Source organism: Dama dama, chromosome X, assembly GCF_033118175.1.
Source record: "Dama dama isolate Ldn47 chromosome X, ASM3311817v1, whole genome shotgun sequence".
Lineage (NCBI taxonomy): Eukaryota > Metazoa > Chordata > Mammalia > Artiodactyla > Cervidae > Dama > Dama dama.
In genome coordinates, this window is record NC_083714.1 from 86,368,888 (window position 1) to 86,385,517 (window position 16,630).

The 16,630-nt window shown below is 38.8% G+C and overlaps 1 protein-coding gene across 2 annotated transcripts in view; it reads left to right on the plus strand.

The window, feature by feature from the left end:
* The first annotated feature begins 301 nt into the window (after nucleotides 1-301).
* The window catches only part of ZDHHC15 (zinc finger DHHC-type palmitoyltransferase 15), a 135,073-nt gene continuing 118,744 nt past the window's right edge, over nucleotides 302-16,630 (plus strand). Inside the window, exon 1 of one of the 2 annotated variants that reach the window (XM_061136366.1) lies at nucleotides 302-838. In XM_061136366.1, the coding sequence (XP_060992349.1) occupies nucleotides 703-838 (136 nt within the window). In that variant the 5' untranslated portion in view covers nucleotides 302-702. The remainder of the gene's footprint in view (nucleotides 839-16,630) is intronic. The other variant, XM_061136367.1, reaches the window with a different exon arrangement.

Consider the following 16,630-nt stretch of genomic DNA (forward strand, 5'->3'; position numbering starts at 1 on the left):
TATTCTTAAAATAAATGGACTAAGTTGACTCAGGGGGAAGGGAACTAGAGAAAGAAGGAGGGAGCTTCCTGTCAATGGACTTACCCAAGCAGCAACTGCGGCGCTACGTGTTAAGCATATTGTTCAAGCAGCAGTGGGAGTATGGGGCTGGATGATCTTTAAGTCATTAGATGCTACCGTTCGTATCTTTACCACTGCGTGTCTTTGTGCTCGTGTGTGTCAGACAATTGTGTGTGTGTGTGTGTGTGTGTGGCGTTGGGAGGGAGGAGACAAAGAAACAGAAAGAGATCAGAGCGGAGATGAGGGGGACGCAGTGCAGTAAGAGCAGATGGGCGGACCTAAATTTCTTCTGCTTAAGAGTTTTGCAGAGGTCTAGCCCTGCATCAAGTGCTGTGGCAAGGGGTGGGAGAGGAGGAAAGAGGAGGGATTGCACTCTCCACTCCCTCTGAGCGTGCCCAGCCTCGCCAGCCTGACGGATCATCTTCCGCTCCAACACCGCCTGTTCCTCCTCGCCGTGACTCATGCCTATTGTGTGTGGTGCACTCTGGCCTGCAGCCCCACAGGTGGTATCGACTAGGGGAGACTGTTCCCGCCAGGCTAGGCAGTGGAGCGCCGCACAGCGCGTCTTCCCGCCTCTCAGCCGCTGCCCAGCAATTCCGACCCAGCGCCAGCAGGCCTGCTCGGTCGATCTTCGAGCCTAAGATGCGGCGGGGCTGGAAGATGGCTCTGTCCGGGGGGCTACGGTGCTGCCGCCGTGTACTTTCCTGGGTGCCAGTGCTCGTTATCGTCCTCGTCGTGCTCTGGTCCTACTATGCCTACGTCTTTGAACTCTGCCTGGGTAAGTCGAGCTGGCACCTAAGGTGGGGAAATTATGCTCCAGCATAACCGTCTGCCCTACCCTTCACACTGGTGTCCCCTGTGTTCTTAGCCCTCACACTGCGGTTTTCCTTAAGCTCCCTGGAGATCTCTTGATCTCCAACCTATGGCTTCCCATAGTATTTCTTGCACCCTCCCACGAGTGTCCCACCATGTCGCTATCGTCTCCTAGCCAGGTTTCTTATATTACTTCCTGGCCCTACCCACAAGAATTTCCTTTTCTTTCCCCCACTGGGATCCCCTTTTCTCAAACAGGACAACCACTTGTGCCTTGTGCTCTGGTTCTGGGGGCTGTCATCCTACCGAGTTGAGTAAACAACGTACCCTGTATACTTAAACTGGCCACTTACACCATGAATCCCGCCAATTCACCCAACTAAAAGCCCCACATTTTCCAATTTCTTCCTACTAGAACCCCTAAATATTTCCTGTACTCTCTTGCTAGCTCTCCCTTATCTAACACTGGGATTCCTCCTTTTCCAGTGATCCTCTCAAGCCAGCTGAAGTGCATTTTCTGCCACTTGGGACCCCACGGTACACCTTGTTCTATCCCACTGTAGTCTCCCCTTTTCACAAAGTAATGTGCCTTCCATTCCTCTTTCCCTGTGGGACTAAACTAAAAGTTCAGTTAGTTTCCCTTCCATTCCCCATTTTCTCATCTTCTCTAATGGAATGGGAATCCTACAATACATCCCATACTGTCTGCTCATACAGGGAGCCCTGATTTTGTCACACTGGAGCCCCCCTTAGTCTCCTGCCTGCCTGCTTTGAGATGCATTCACTCCTTCCCATTCATGGCCCCACATAAATTTCTGACACCTCATACTAGTCACCCTGATTTTTTTTTATCACATTATGGTACTGCTTTGTCCACTGTCTTCTCACACTAGGGTATCCTGTTTACCCTCCCACAAGGGCTTCCCTGGTGGCTCAGATGGTAAAGAATATGCCTGCAATGCAGGAGACTAGGGTTCGATCCCTGGGTGGGAAAGATCCCCTAGAGAAGGGAATAGCTACTCACTCCAGTATATTTGCCTGGAGGATCCTATGTACAGAGGAGCCTGGTGGGCTACAGTCCATGGGGTTGCAAAAAGTCAGACACAACTGAGCGACTAACATTTTCACTTTCAAGGGTTCCCACAATACCCCCTATACACCTTCCAAAGGCCATTAGTTTTCTAATGATGATCTCCCCTTGCTATCTTTTCTGAAATATACTCCCCACCTCCTGCAGTCCTCTTCCACTGTTAGCTCCACATTTTGTCATCCTCTTCCTCTAGGGTTTCTTATTATTTTCACTTACTTCCCTCTAGGATTGCACTTGTCCCTTGTCTTCTCAAACTAGGGAAACACCATACTTTCCTTCAGGGGTTTCTAATATTTCCTCTCCTTACAATTGGAGGCTCATTTCTTGTCCCCTCTCATTAGACCATACTTTTATAAATCTAGGGTCTCCTCTTGTACCCAGTCCTATAATACCAGGGAGCATTTCAGCCCCTCCAATCTATAAAATGGTTCCCACAGTATATCTCATGCTCTCAAACTCAGAATTTCACAGTATTTACAGATGCAAATCCCAAGATTCTATCCCACTTAGATTACCCCCAGTCCCCTATAGTGTTATCAATTCACAATGGAGTCTCCATAGTATATCCTGTCTCCTCACAAAAGAACCTCTGCTTTTCTCATAGTGAGATCTCCCTTTGCCTCTCATATTGAAGAATCCCCATCTCTTCTCAAAGGAAGTTCCACTAATCTTGTCACTTCAGTATAGAATCCCACTTCTAACATTCTTAAAATTTTGTCCTATAATGTTCCCTATTCATTCAATGTGAGGTCCCAGTATATTTCCAGTCCCCTCACATTAGGACTCCTATTTGTCTATTTGGACATCCCCTCACTTTCAAATCCTTCCAAGACTCCTATATTTCTTTATATCAGATTCTCTTCCTCTTAAAAATTATGGTTGAGGTCCTGCTTTTTCTAACCCTAGGACCTGACTCCACTTATAATTTCTGTTTCTTACGTATTTGACAAAGCAATAGTCTACTCCAGGTAGACTGGGATTAACTAGGGAGACAGAAGATAGCCATCTTTTCTAATACAGAACTTTCTTATAGATTCTGTGCATCAGAGTTTGAATTTTCCGGGTCCATTTCTTAGATTTACTAAGGAAAATACAGAAAGGTTATTACAAATTCAATTAGTTGCCTTCATAGATACAAATTTAGGCTGTATTTCTTTTTTTATCACATTCTGATGTGCAGTTGCATGGGGATGTACAATGACTGGGAAGTTTTTCTATTCCCAGAGCTCACCACTTTGCTCTTTTGAATGATTGATTGAAGGGTTAAAAGTTCAGCTCTGTTATTGTTGCTCTTAGGATCAATGCCATATTGTAAATATATCAGACATATTTTGGAGTTTTTCAGTACTGACCTACATGAGCTTTGCCAAGCAATTATTTTAAAAATTAATAATGGCTAACACTTATATAGTGCTTGATCTGTGCCAGACAATGTTCTAAGTACTGTAGATATATGAACATTTTAATATATTAACTTATTTAATACTAACACTAACCATACAAAATAGATATCATTATTATCCCCATTGTGCAGATGTGCAAAAAGATGTAAAGACCAAATTAATGTAAATAATTAGCTTTCTACAAGTTCTTATTAAGTTATATAATATTAAAAGCTGAAAAGAAGCTTATTTATTTTGTTTATTTAACATATTTGCAGGGCATTTACTACATTCTAGGCACTGTTTTAAGTGACTACATACACACAAACATACACAGACACACAAACTTAATCCTTATAACAACCTTATGAGGCACACATTATCATTATAACCATTTTGAAGATAAGAAAATTGAGGCACAGACACATTGTGAAACTTGTCTAAGGTCATGGAGCTAGTAAATGTCCAAGCTTGGATGGCAACCCAGGTAGTATAGCTCCTCAGTCCATGCTTTAACCTCCACAGTATCTTACTTAACTCCATCTACTTTCAACCAATACAGAGGTCTAAACTTGTGACTCATAGGCCACATGTAGCCTACAGATGTGTTTCATTTGGCCTGCACAGTGTTTTCTTAACATTTTGCATCAGATACCATTATTTAAAAACTAGGAGGGTAAGATAGCTTTTATTTCCAATTCTGGCTCCACCAATCCATCCTGTCATCTCCCCCACCCCGTTTAATAAGTCTTTTATTTTTTTTATTTAATTTTTAATTGGAGGAAAATTGCTTTATAAGGTTGTGATGGTTTCTGCTGTGCAAAAATGCAAATCATCCATAATTATACATATATCATCTCCCTCTTGAGTCTCCCTTCCTTACCCCATCCTACCTGTCTAGATTACTACAGAGCACCAGGCTGGGCTCCCTGTGTTATGTAGAAACTTCCTACTTGCTGTCTATTTTACACATTATAGTGTGTGTATATCAGTGCTACTTTCTCCATTCTTCCCACTCTCTCCTTCCCCCACTGTGTCCACAAGTTCATTCTCTATGTCTGTGTCTCCGTTCCTTCCCTGCAAGTAGGTTCATCAATACCATTTTTCTAGATTGCATATATATGCTTTAATATATGATACTTATTTTTCTCTTTCTGACTTCACTCTGTATAACAGGCTCTAGTTTCATCCACCTCACTAGGACTGACTCAAATCCATTCTTATTTATGGCTGAGTAACATTCCACATCCTCACCAAAACTTATTTACCTTTTTAAATTATAGCCATCAGAGTAGCTATGAAGTAGTATCTTATTGTGATTTTGATTCGCATATCCCTGATTACTAGTGAAATAGATTTATCTTTTTGTACATTTGTTGGCCATTTGTATATCTTCTTTAAAGAAATATCTATTTAAGTTCTTTGCACATTTTTAACTGGGTTATTTATCTTTTTGTTTTTGAATTGTAAAATTTCCTTATGTATTTTGAATATTCAACCCTTATCAGATAAATGATTTGCAGATACTTTCTCCCATTCTGTGTGTTATCTTTTCACTTCTTTGATAGTATAATTTGATATCTGCTTGGTTGCTCAGTTGTATCTGACTCTGCGACCTCACGGACTGTAGCCCACCAGGCTCCTCTGTCCATGGCGTTGTCCCAGCAAGAATACTGGGGTGGGTTGCCATTTCCTCCTCCAGGGGGTCTTCCCGACCCAGGGATCAAACCCGCGTCTTCAGCATCTCCTACATTGGGAGGTGGACTCTTTACCACTGAGCTACCTGGGAAGCCTGTCATTTGATGCATAAAATCTTTAATTTTGATAAAGTTCAACTTACCTATATTTTTACTTGTTGCCTGCTCTTTGGTATCATATCTAAGCATCCATTGCTAAATGCAAGGCCATAAAGATTTAGCCCTGTATTTTCTTCTAAAAGATTTTTATAGTTTTTACTTTTTATTAAATATGATTAGATCTTTGATCCATTTTGAGTGAATTTTTATACATGGATTGAGGGAGGAATCCAGATTCATTCTTTTGCATGTGGCTATGAAGTTTTCCCAACATCATTTATAGAAGAGACTATTCTTATGCCATAGAATAGCCTTGACATGATTGTCAAAAACCAATTAACCATAGAGGTATGAATTTATTTCTGTACTCTTAATTCTGCCCCACTGATTTGTTTGTCTGTTCTTCTGCCAGTACCACACTTGCTTTGATGACCATATCTTTGTTTTAAATTTTGATGTCAAGAGTGTGAGTCCTCCAAATTTATTTTTCTTTGTTTTTTTTTTTGCATTTTATTTTTTTTTAATTTATTTCTTTTAATTGGAGGCTAATTACTTTACAGTATTGTAGTGATTCTGCCATACATTGACATGAATTAGCCATGGGTGTACATGTGTTCCCCATCCTGAACCTCCCTCCCCATCCCATCCCTCTGGGTCATCACAGTGCACCAGCCCAGTGCACCTTGTCTCATCCATCGAACATGGACTGGCGATATGTTTCACATATGATAATATACATGTTTCAGTGCTATTTTCTCAAATCATCCCACACTCGCCTTCTCTCACAGAGTCCAAAAGACTGTTCTATATATCTGTGTCTCTTTTGCTGTGTCACATACAGGGTTATCATTATCATCTTTCTAAATTCCATATATATGCATTAGTATACTGTACTGGTGTTTTTCTTTCTGGCACATTGTGGTTTTGATTTGCATTTCTCTGATAATGAGTGATGTTGAGCATCTTTTCATGTGTTTGTTAGCCATCTGTATGTCTTCTTTGGAGAAATGTCTATTTAGTTCTTTGGCCCATTTTTTGATTGGGTCGTCTATTTTTCTGGAATTGAGCTATAGGAGTTGCTTGTATATTTTTGAGAATAATTCTTTGTCAGTTGCTTCATTTGCTATTGGTTTCTCCCATTCTGAAGGCTGTCCTTTCACCTTGCTTATAGTTTCCTTCATTGTGCAAAAGCTTTTAAATTTAATTAGGTCCCATTTGTTTATTTTTGCTTTTATTTCCATTACTCTAGGAGGTGGGTCATAGAGGATCCTGCTGTGATTTATGTCAGAGAGTGTTTTGCCTATGTTTTCTTCTACGAGTTCTATAGTTTCTGGTCTTATGTTTTGATCTTTAATCCATTTTGAGTTTATTTTGTGTATGGTGTTAGAAAGTGTTCTAGTTTCATTCTTTTACAAGTGGTTGACCAGTTTTCCCAGCACTACTTGTTAAAGAGATTGTCTTTTCTCCATTGTATATTCTTGCCTCTTTTGTCAAAGATAAGGTGTCCTGAACAATACACTTCTGAATAACCAACAAATCACAGAAGAAATAAAAAAATAAATCAAAATATGCATAGAAATGAATGAAAATGAAAACACAACAACCCAAAACCTGTGGGACAATTGTAAAAGCAGTGTGAAGGGGAAGGTTCATAGCAATAGAGGCTTACCTCAAGAAACAAGAAAAAAGTCAAATAAATAACCTAACTCTACACCTAAAGCAACTAGAAAAGGAAGAAATGAAGAACCCCTGGGTTAGTAGAAGGAAAGAAATCTTAAAAATTAGGGCAGAAATAAATGCTAAAACCAACAAAAGAGACCATAGCAAAAATCAACAAAGCTAAAAGCTGGTTCTTTGAGAAGATAAATAAAATTGACAAACCATTAGCCAGACTCATCAAGAAACAAAGGGAGAAGAATCAAATCAACAAAATTAGAAATGAAAATTGAGAGATCACAACAGACAACACATAAATACAAAGGATCATAAAGACTACTATCAGCAATTATATGCCAATAAAATGAACAACTTGGAAGAAATGGGCAAATTCTTAGAAAAGTGTAACTTTCTAAGAAATTTATTTTTCTAAGACTGTTTCAGTTAGGGTCTCTTGGAATTCCATGTGAGTTGTAGGATGAACTTTTCCACCACTGCAAAATGACCATTGGAATTTTGATAATGATCATACTGAATCTGTATATTGTTATGAGAAGAGTGCCATCTTAAAATCAAATTTTCCAATCCATCATGTGGGATATCTTTTCATTTATTGAGGCCTTCAGTTACTTTCAGCAATATTTTGAAATTTTCACTGTGTGAGTCCTGAGCTTTCTTGGTTATATTTATTCCTAAGTATTTTTTTTTTCTTTTTGATGCTTTTATAAATGAAATAACTTTCTTAAATTGCTTCCCTGATTGTTTACTGCTGGTGTATGTATTTTTAAAATCTTTTTTAAAATTTTCATTGGAGTATAGTTGCTTTGCAGTGTTGTGTTACTTTTTGCTGTACAGCAAAGTGAATCAGTTATACACACACACACACACACACACACACACACATATGCCCTCTTTAGATTTCCTTATCAATTTAGTCATTACAGAGCACTGAGTAGAGTTCCCTGTGCTGTATATTAGATCCTCATTAACTACCTATTTTATACATAGTAGTGTATATATGTCAATCCCAATCTCCCAATTCATCTGATCTGCTCTTTCTCTCTTTGTATCTATAAGGTTGTTCTCTATATCTGTGTTTCTGTTTTTGCTTTGCAAACAAGTTCATCTGTGCCATTTTTCTAGATTCCATATATAAGCACTAATATATATTTTTTCTCTTTCTGACTTAGTTGACTCTGTATGACAGTCTCTAGGTCCATCTACATCTCTCGAAATGACACGATTTTGTTTTTTTTATAGCTGAGTAATATTCCTTTATACATATGTACCATATCTTCTTTATCCATTCATCTGTTGATGGACATGTAGATTGCTTTCATAACCTGGCTATTGTAAATAGTGCTGTAATGAATATTAGGATGCATGTATCATTTTGAATTCTGGTTTTCTTCTGGTATATGCCCAGGAGTGAGATTACCAAGTCATATGATAGTTATATTTTTAGTTTTTTGAGGAACCTCCAAGACTGTTCTCCATAGTGGCTATACCAATTTACATTCATACCAACAAAATGGGAGGGTTCCCCTTTCTCCACATCATCTCCAGCATTTACTATTTGTAGACTTTTTGATGATGGCCATCCTTACCTGTGTGAGGTGATACTTCATTGTAGTTTTAATTTGCATTTCTCTAATAGTGATGTTGACCATCTTTTCATGTGCCTCTTGACCATCTGTATGTCAAAATGTCTGTTTAGGTCTTCTGCCCATTTTTATTGGGTTGTTTGGTATTTTCTTGACAAAATAATGGCTCTGCTTTTCAATATGCTGTCTAGGTTGGTCATAACGTTCCTTCCAAAGAGTAAGTGTCTTTTAATTTCATGGCTGCACTCATCATCTGCAGTGATTTTGGAGCCAAGAAAAATAAAGTCAGCCACTGTTTCCACTATTTGCCCATCTATTTGTCATGAAATGATGGGACCAGAGTCCATGATATTAGTTTTCTGAATGTTGAGCTTTAAGCCAACTTTTTCACTCTCCTCTTTCACTTTCATCAAGAGGCTCTTTAGTTCCTCTTCACTTTCTGCCATAAGGGTGGTGTCATCTGCATATCTGAGGTTATTGTTATTTTTCCTGGCAATCTTCATTCCAGCTTGTGCTTCCTCCAGTCCAGCGTTTCTCATGATGTACCCTGCATATAAGTTAAATAAGCAGGGTGACAATATACAGCCTTGACATACTCATTTTCCTATTTGGAACCAGTCTGTTGTTCAATGGCCAGTTCTAACTGTTGCTTCCTGACCTGCATACAGGTTTCTCAAGAGGCAGGTCAGGTGGTCTTGTATGCCCATTTCTTTCAGAATTTTCCACAGTTTATTGTGATCCACACAGTCAAAATCTTTGGCATAGTCAATAAAGCAGAAATAGATGTTTTTCTGGAACTTTCTTGCTTTTTTGATGATCCAGAGGATGTTGGCAATTTGATCTCTGGTTCCTCTGCCTTTTCTAAAACCATCTCGAACATCTGGAAGTTCACAGTTCACATATTGCTGAAGCCTGGCTTGGAGAATTTTAAGCATTATTTTACTTGCATAAAGTGCAATTGTGTGGTAGTTTGAGAATTCTTCGGCATTGCCTTTCTTTGAGATTGGAATGGAAACTGACCTTTTCCAGTCCTGTGGCCAATACTAAGTTTTCCAAATTTGCTGACATATTGAGTGCAGCACTTTCACAACATCATCTTTCAAGATTTGAAATAGCTCAACTGTAATTCCATCACCTCCACTAGCTTTGTTTGTAGTGATGCTTCCTAAGGCCCACTTGACTTCACATTCCAGGATGTCTGGCTCTAGGTGAGTGATCACACCATCATGATTATCTGGGTCATGAAGATCTTTTTTGTACAGTTCTTCTATATATTCTTTCCACCACTTCTTAATATCTTCTGCTTCTGTTGAGTCCATACCATTTTTGTCCTTTATCAAGCCCATCTTTGCATGAAATGTTCCCTTGGTATCTCTAATTTTCTTGACGAGATCTCTAGTCTTTCCCATTCTGTTGTTTTCCTCTATTTCTTTGCATTGATCACTGAGGAAGGCTTTCTTATCTCTCCTTGCTATTCTTTGGAACTCTGCACTGAATTGAGTGTATCTTTCCTTTTCTCCTTCTCTTTTCACTTCTCTTCTATTCACAGCTATCTATAAGGCCTCTTCAGACAGCCATTTTGCTTTTTTGCATTTCTTTTTCTTAGGGATGATCTTGATTCCTTTTTCCTGTACAATGTCACAAACCTCCATCCATAGTTCATCAGGGACTCTGTCTATCAGATCTAGTCCATTAAATCTATTTCTCACTTCCACTGTATAGTCATAAGGGATTGATTTAGATCATACCTGAATGGTCTAATGGTTTTCTCCACTTTGTTCAATTTCAGTTTGAATTTGGCAATGAGGAGTTCATGATCTGAGCCACAGTCTGCTCCCGGTCTTGTTTTTGCTGACTGTATAGAGCTTTCCCATCTTTGGCTGCAGTGAATATAATCAGTCTGATTTTGGTGTCAACCACCTGATGATGTCCATGTGTCTTCTCTTGTGTTGTTGGAAGAGGGTGTTTGCTATGACCAGTGCATTCTCTTGGCAGAACTCTATTAGCCTTTGCCCTTCTTCATGCTGTACTCCAAGGCCAAATTTGCCTGCAAATCAGAGACATTACTTTGTCAACAAAGGTCCATCTTGTCAAGGTTATGGTTTTTCTCCAGTATTCATGTATGGATGTGAGAGTTGGACTATAAAGAAAGCTGAGCACTGAAGACTTGATGCTTTTGAACTGTGGTGTTGGAGAAGACTCTTGAGAGTCCCTTGGACTGCAAGGAGATCCAACCAGTCCATCTTAAAGGAGATCAGTCCTGGGTGTTCATTGGATGGACTGATGTTGAAGCTGAAACTCCAGTACTTTGGCCACCTGATGCGAAGAGCTGACTCATTGGAAAAGACCTTGATGCTGGGAAAGATTGAGGGCAGAAGGAGAAGGGCATGACAGAGGATGAGATGGTTGGATGGCATCACCAACTCAATGGGCATAGGTTTGGGTGAACTCTGGGGATTGGTGATGGACAGGGAGGCCTGGCATGCTGTGGTTCATGGGGTCACAAAGAGTCAGACAGGACTGAGTGACTGAACTGACTGACTGACTTGGTATTTTGATATTGGACTACATGAGCTCTTTCTATATTTTAGAGATTAAGCCCTTATTGGTTGCTTCATTTGCAAATATTTTCTTACATTCTGAGGGTTGCCTTTTTGTCTTGATTATGATTTCCTTTACTATGCAATAGCTTTTAACTTTAATTAACTCTCATTTGTTTATTTTTGTCTTTATTTTCATTACTCGAGGAGTTGGCCAAAAAAGATCTTGCTGCAATTAAAGTCTGCCTGTTTTGCTTTAAGAGATTTTATAGAATCCACCCTTACATTTAAGTCTTTAATCCATTTTGATTTTATTTTTGTGTATGGTTTTAAGGAGCGTTATGCTTTCATTCTTTTACATTTAGCTGTCTAGTTTTCCCAGCACCACTTAGTGAAAGGACTGGCTTTCTTGATTGAATATTCTTACCTCCTTTGTCATACGTTAGGTTACCATCCATGCTTGGGTTTCTCTCTGGGAGTTCTATCCTGCTCCATTGATCTATGTTTCTGTTTTGGTGCCAGTACCATATTGTCTTGATGACTATAGCTTTGTAGTGTAGTCTGAAGTCAGGGAGCTTGATTCCTCCAACTGTTTTTCTTTCTAAGGATTGCTTTCACTACTCAGGATCTTTTGTGTTTCGATACAAATTGTAAATCTTTTTGTTGTAATTCTGTGAAGAATGCCATTGTAATTTGATATGGATTGCATTGAATCTGTAGATTGCCTTGGGTAGTGCAGTCTTTTTCACATTGATTCTTCCAATCCAAGAACATGGTATGGCTCTTCACCTGTTTGTGTCATCTTTTATTTCTTTCATCACTATCTTACAGTTTTATGGGTACAGGTCTTTTTCCTCCTTAGGTAGGTTTATTCCTATGTATTTTATTTTGCTCATTGTGATGGTAAATGGGATTTTTTCCTTAATTTCTCTTTCTAATCTTTTGTTGTTAGTGTATGGGAATGCAAGAGATTTCTGTGTATTTTGTATCCTGCAAGTTTACCAAACTCATTGATAAACTCTAGTAGTTTTCTGGTGGACTCTTTAGGATTTTGTGTGTATAGTATCATGTCATCGGCAGTGACAGTTTTACTTCTTTTTCATTTTGGATTCCTGTTTTTCTATTCTCTTATTGCCATGGCTAGGCTTCCAAAAATATGTTGAATACAAGTGTTGAGAGTGGACATCTTTGTCTTTTTCCTGATCTTAGAGGAAATGCTTTCAGTTTTTCACCATTGAGAATGATGTTTGCTGTGGGTTTGTTATGTATAGGCTTTATTTTGTTGAGATAGGTTTTCTCTTTGCACAGTTTCTGGAGAGTTTTTATTATAAATGGTTGTTGAATTTTGTCAGAAGTTTTTTTACATCTATTGTGATGATCATATGGTTTTTATTTTTCAGTTTGTTAATATAGTGTATAACATTGACTGATTTGTCTATATTGAAGAATTCTTGCATCCCTGGGATAAATACCACTTGATCATGGTGTATGATTTTTTTAATGTTTTGTTGGATTCTATTTTCTAGTATTTTGTTGAGGATTTTTGCAACTATGTTAATCAGTGATATTTGCCTATAATTTTCTTTTTTATGGTATCTTTGTCTGGTTTTGGTATCAAGGCAATGGTTGGCTTCATAGCATGAGCTTTGGAGTGTTCCTTTGTCTGAAATTTTTGGGAAAAGTTTGAGAAGAATGGGTGTTAGTTCTTCTCTAAATGCTTGATAGAATTTGCCTTTGAAGCCATCTGGTCCTGGACTTTTGTTTCTTGGAAGGTTTTTAATCACATTTCAATTTCATTATTTGTGATTGGTCTGTTCATATTTTGTATTTCTTCCTGGTTCAGTCCTGGAAGTTTATACTTTTCTCAGAATTTGTCCATTTCTTCCAGGCTGTCCATTTTATTGGCATATAGTTGCTCATAGTAGTCTCTTATGACCCTTTGTATTTCCGTGTTGTCTATTGTAACTTCTCCTTTTTCCTTTTTAATTTTATTGATCTGAGCCCTCTCCCTTTTCTCCTGCTATATTTTGTATATCTTCTCAAAGAACCAGCTTTTAGTTTATTGATGTTTCCTATTGTTAGTTTTCATTTGTATTTCATTCGGTTTTGCTCTGATAGTCATAATTTCTTTCCTTCTTCTAACTTTGGTTTTTGTTTGTTCTTCTTTCTCTAGTTGCCTTAGGTGTAGGGTCAGGTTGTTTATTTGATTTTTTCTTGTTTTGTAAGGTGGAATTGTATTGCTATAAACTCCCTCTTAGGACTGTTTTTTGCTGCATCCCACACATTTTGGGTCATCATGTTTTGGTTGTCATTTGTTTCTAGTATTTTTAACTTTTCTCTTTGATTTCTTCAGTGATCTTCTGAAGATCTTCTGATCTTCTGAAAAATGATTTCTTCATTTCTTCAGTGGTTATTTAGTAGCATATTGTTTAACCTCCATGTCTTTATGTTTTTTACAATTTTTTCCCTGAAATTGATTTCTAATGTCATATTGGGTCATTATGGTTAGAAAAGATGCTTAATGTGATTTCAGTTTTCTTAAATTTACTGAGGTTTGACTTGGGACCAAGATATGATCTTTCCTGGAGAATGTTCCATATGCACTTGAGAAGAAAGTACATTCTGCTGCTTTCAGATGGAATGTCCTATAAATGTCAATTAAGTCTACTATTCTAGTATTTCATTTAATGCTTGTGTTTCCTTATTAATTTTCAGTCTGAATGATCTGTCTTTTGGTGTAACTGGGATATTAACATCCCCTGCTATTGTTGTGTTACTGTCAATTTCCCCTTTTATGGCTGTTAGCATTTGCCCTACATATTGAGGTGCTCATACATTGGGTGCATATATATTTACAATTGTTATGTCTTCTTCTTGGATTGATTCCTTGATCATTGTGTAGTGTCCTTCCTTGTCTCTTGTAACAGCCTTTGTTTTAAAGTCAAATTTTGTATGATATGAGTATTGCTATTCCAGCTTTCTTTTGATTTCCATTAGCTTGGAATATATTTTTCCATCCCCTCACTTTCAGTCTGTATGTGTCCCTAGGTCTGAAGTGATTCTCTTGTAGACAGCATATATATATCTTGTTTCTATATTCCTTCAGCCAGTCAGTGTCTTTTAGTTGGAGTATTTAATCCATCTACATTTAATGAAATTATTGATATGTATGTTCCTATTGCCATTTTCTTAACTGTTTTGGGTTTGTTTTTGTAGGTCTTTCTTCTTCCCTTCCTCTTTTATTCTTTTCTCTTGTGTTTTTGCTTAGAGAAGTTCCATTAGCAAGTGTTCTAAATCTGGTTTGTGGGTCCTGAATTCTCTTAGCTTTTGCTTGTCTGTAAATCTTTTGATTTTTTCCATCAAATCTGAATAAGAGCCTTGCTGGGTAGAGTATTCTTGGTTATAGGTTTTTCCCATTCATCACTTTAAATGTATCCTGCCAATCCCTTCTGGCCTGCAGAATTTCTGCTGAAAAATCAGCTGATGATAACCTTACAAGGTTTCCCTTGTATGTTCTTTGTTGCTTTTCCCTTAATGCTTTTAATATTTTTTCTTTGTATTTAAGTTTTGTTAGTTTGATTAGTATGTGTCTTTGCACGTTTCTCCTTGAGTTTATCCTATATGGGACTCTGTGCTTCCTGAACTTGGGTGACTATTTCTTTTCCCATGTTAAGGATGTTTTTGACTATGATCTCTTAAAAATATTTTCTCAGGCCCTTTCCCTTTTTCTTCTTCTTCTGCAACTCCTAAAGTGCCAATCAACATTACTATTTGTTTTTCCAGAGGTCTCTGACACTCTTCTCATTTCTTTTCATTCTTTTTACTTTCTTCTGTTCTGCAGCAGAGATTTCCACCATTTTATCTTCCAGGTTTCAGTTCCATTCTTCTGCCTCAGTTATTCTGCTTTTGATTCCTTCTAATATATTTTTTATTTGAGTTATTGTATCATTCATCTCTGTTTGCTTGTTCTTTAGTTCTTCTAGGTCTTTTTTATGCTTTTCTTGTATCTTCTCGATCAATGCCTTCATTTTGTTTCCAAGATCTTGGATCATCTTTACTATCGTTACTCTGAATTCTTTTTCAGATAGACTGCTTATCTCCTCTTCATTTAGTTGTTCTTGTAGGTTTTTATCTTGCTTCTTCATCTGTGTCATATTTCTTTGTCATCTCATTTCATCAAATTTATTCTGTTTGTGATGTCCTTTCCATTGGCTACATGATTGCCTATTACTTCTGGTTGGTGAGATTGGTTCAGAGGCTTGTGCCATTATCCCCTTTATAGTGGGCTTGATTGGTGTTGTGTTCATCAGAGCTTGCCCTAGATATTGGTGGGGCCTCCCCTTTGCTCTAGTTATGGCTGCCTTGTCAGGGGTGGGGTCTGTTTCTTGGTTGTTGGATTAGAGGCCCCCAGATCTATTTATTAGCTATGATTTTTTATCTGTGGTGTGAGGTAGGCAGGATTGGAGCACTTCCACTGGGAGAGTAGCCACTGAGTTTTCCTCCACTGGAGCTGTTCACCTGTGATTATGCTCCACTGTGTCCCCTTTCACCTGTTGTGTGGACTCACAAAGTATACTCTTGTTGGAACTGCTCTTGGTCCAGCCTTAACTGTGGATATGCCAATAATTGAATCTGGTTACTCTCAGGCATTGTTATCACCCAGCCATTGACACAGGTCCACTGAGGTTAGGTCCCAGTAATGCAGTAATCATGTACCTAGAACTGCTGTGGGAGCTGTGTAGGCAGCTCAAACTCTGTTCTTGTCCTACCTCCACATGAATGTGCCCACAGAGTCCACAGCTACTAAAGCCAGGCCCATAATAGGAGGTTTGATTGGTGTTTTGGTGACCAGAGCCTGCCCTAGATATTGAATAGGGCCTCCCCTTTGCTCTGTGATTGTCACTACCCTGTCAGAGGTGGGGTCTGTTTGCTAGTTGTTGGAGTAGAGGCCCCTTGACCTGTTATCTGTTTCTTAGCTGTGTTTCAAATCTGTGATGAGAGGTAGGTGGGGTTAGAGCAGTCCTCCTGGGACAGAAGCTACTGAGTATTCCTCTTCTTGATCTGTTCACCTGTGAGTGTACTCTGTTGTGTCACCTTTCACCTTTTGTGCAAGCTCTCAGATTACCTTGATGTTGGCACTGCTCTTTCCACCCCTGCCCCTTAACTATGAGCATGCTGGCAATTGGCCCTTGTTTTTCAGATGTTGCTTTCAGCAGGCCGCAAGAGTAGATCCAGTGAAGTCAGGTCCTAGGATTGCAGTAATCATGGATCTGGATCTTTTGTGGGTATTATTGAGGCAGCATAGACTTTAGCCTGGCCCAACCCCTGTATGATGGGCTCATAAAGTCTACAGCTGCTAAAGATATGTCCATCTTGGCTGTGAGAGCACTCATCCATTCAGATGTTTTATAGGCATTGAATTTTTACCAAGCTGGTTATGGGGATATCAATTCACAGTTTGCATAGCTGTGAGGAGAGATTTCAGCTTTTCTTTCTTAACAGCACAGTCCCTAAGTCTCAGCTGTGGTTTTAGCTCCACCTCTGCATGTGGGCCACCCACAGAGATCTGCTTCCAAGACTGCCCTGGAACATTTGGGTCTGCATCAGTGAGGACGAGGCATGGAGGTGGCATACATGCTGGGGTCGCAGGAGTCCTGGTGGCAACAGGTGCACAGAGGAGTCAGCAGTC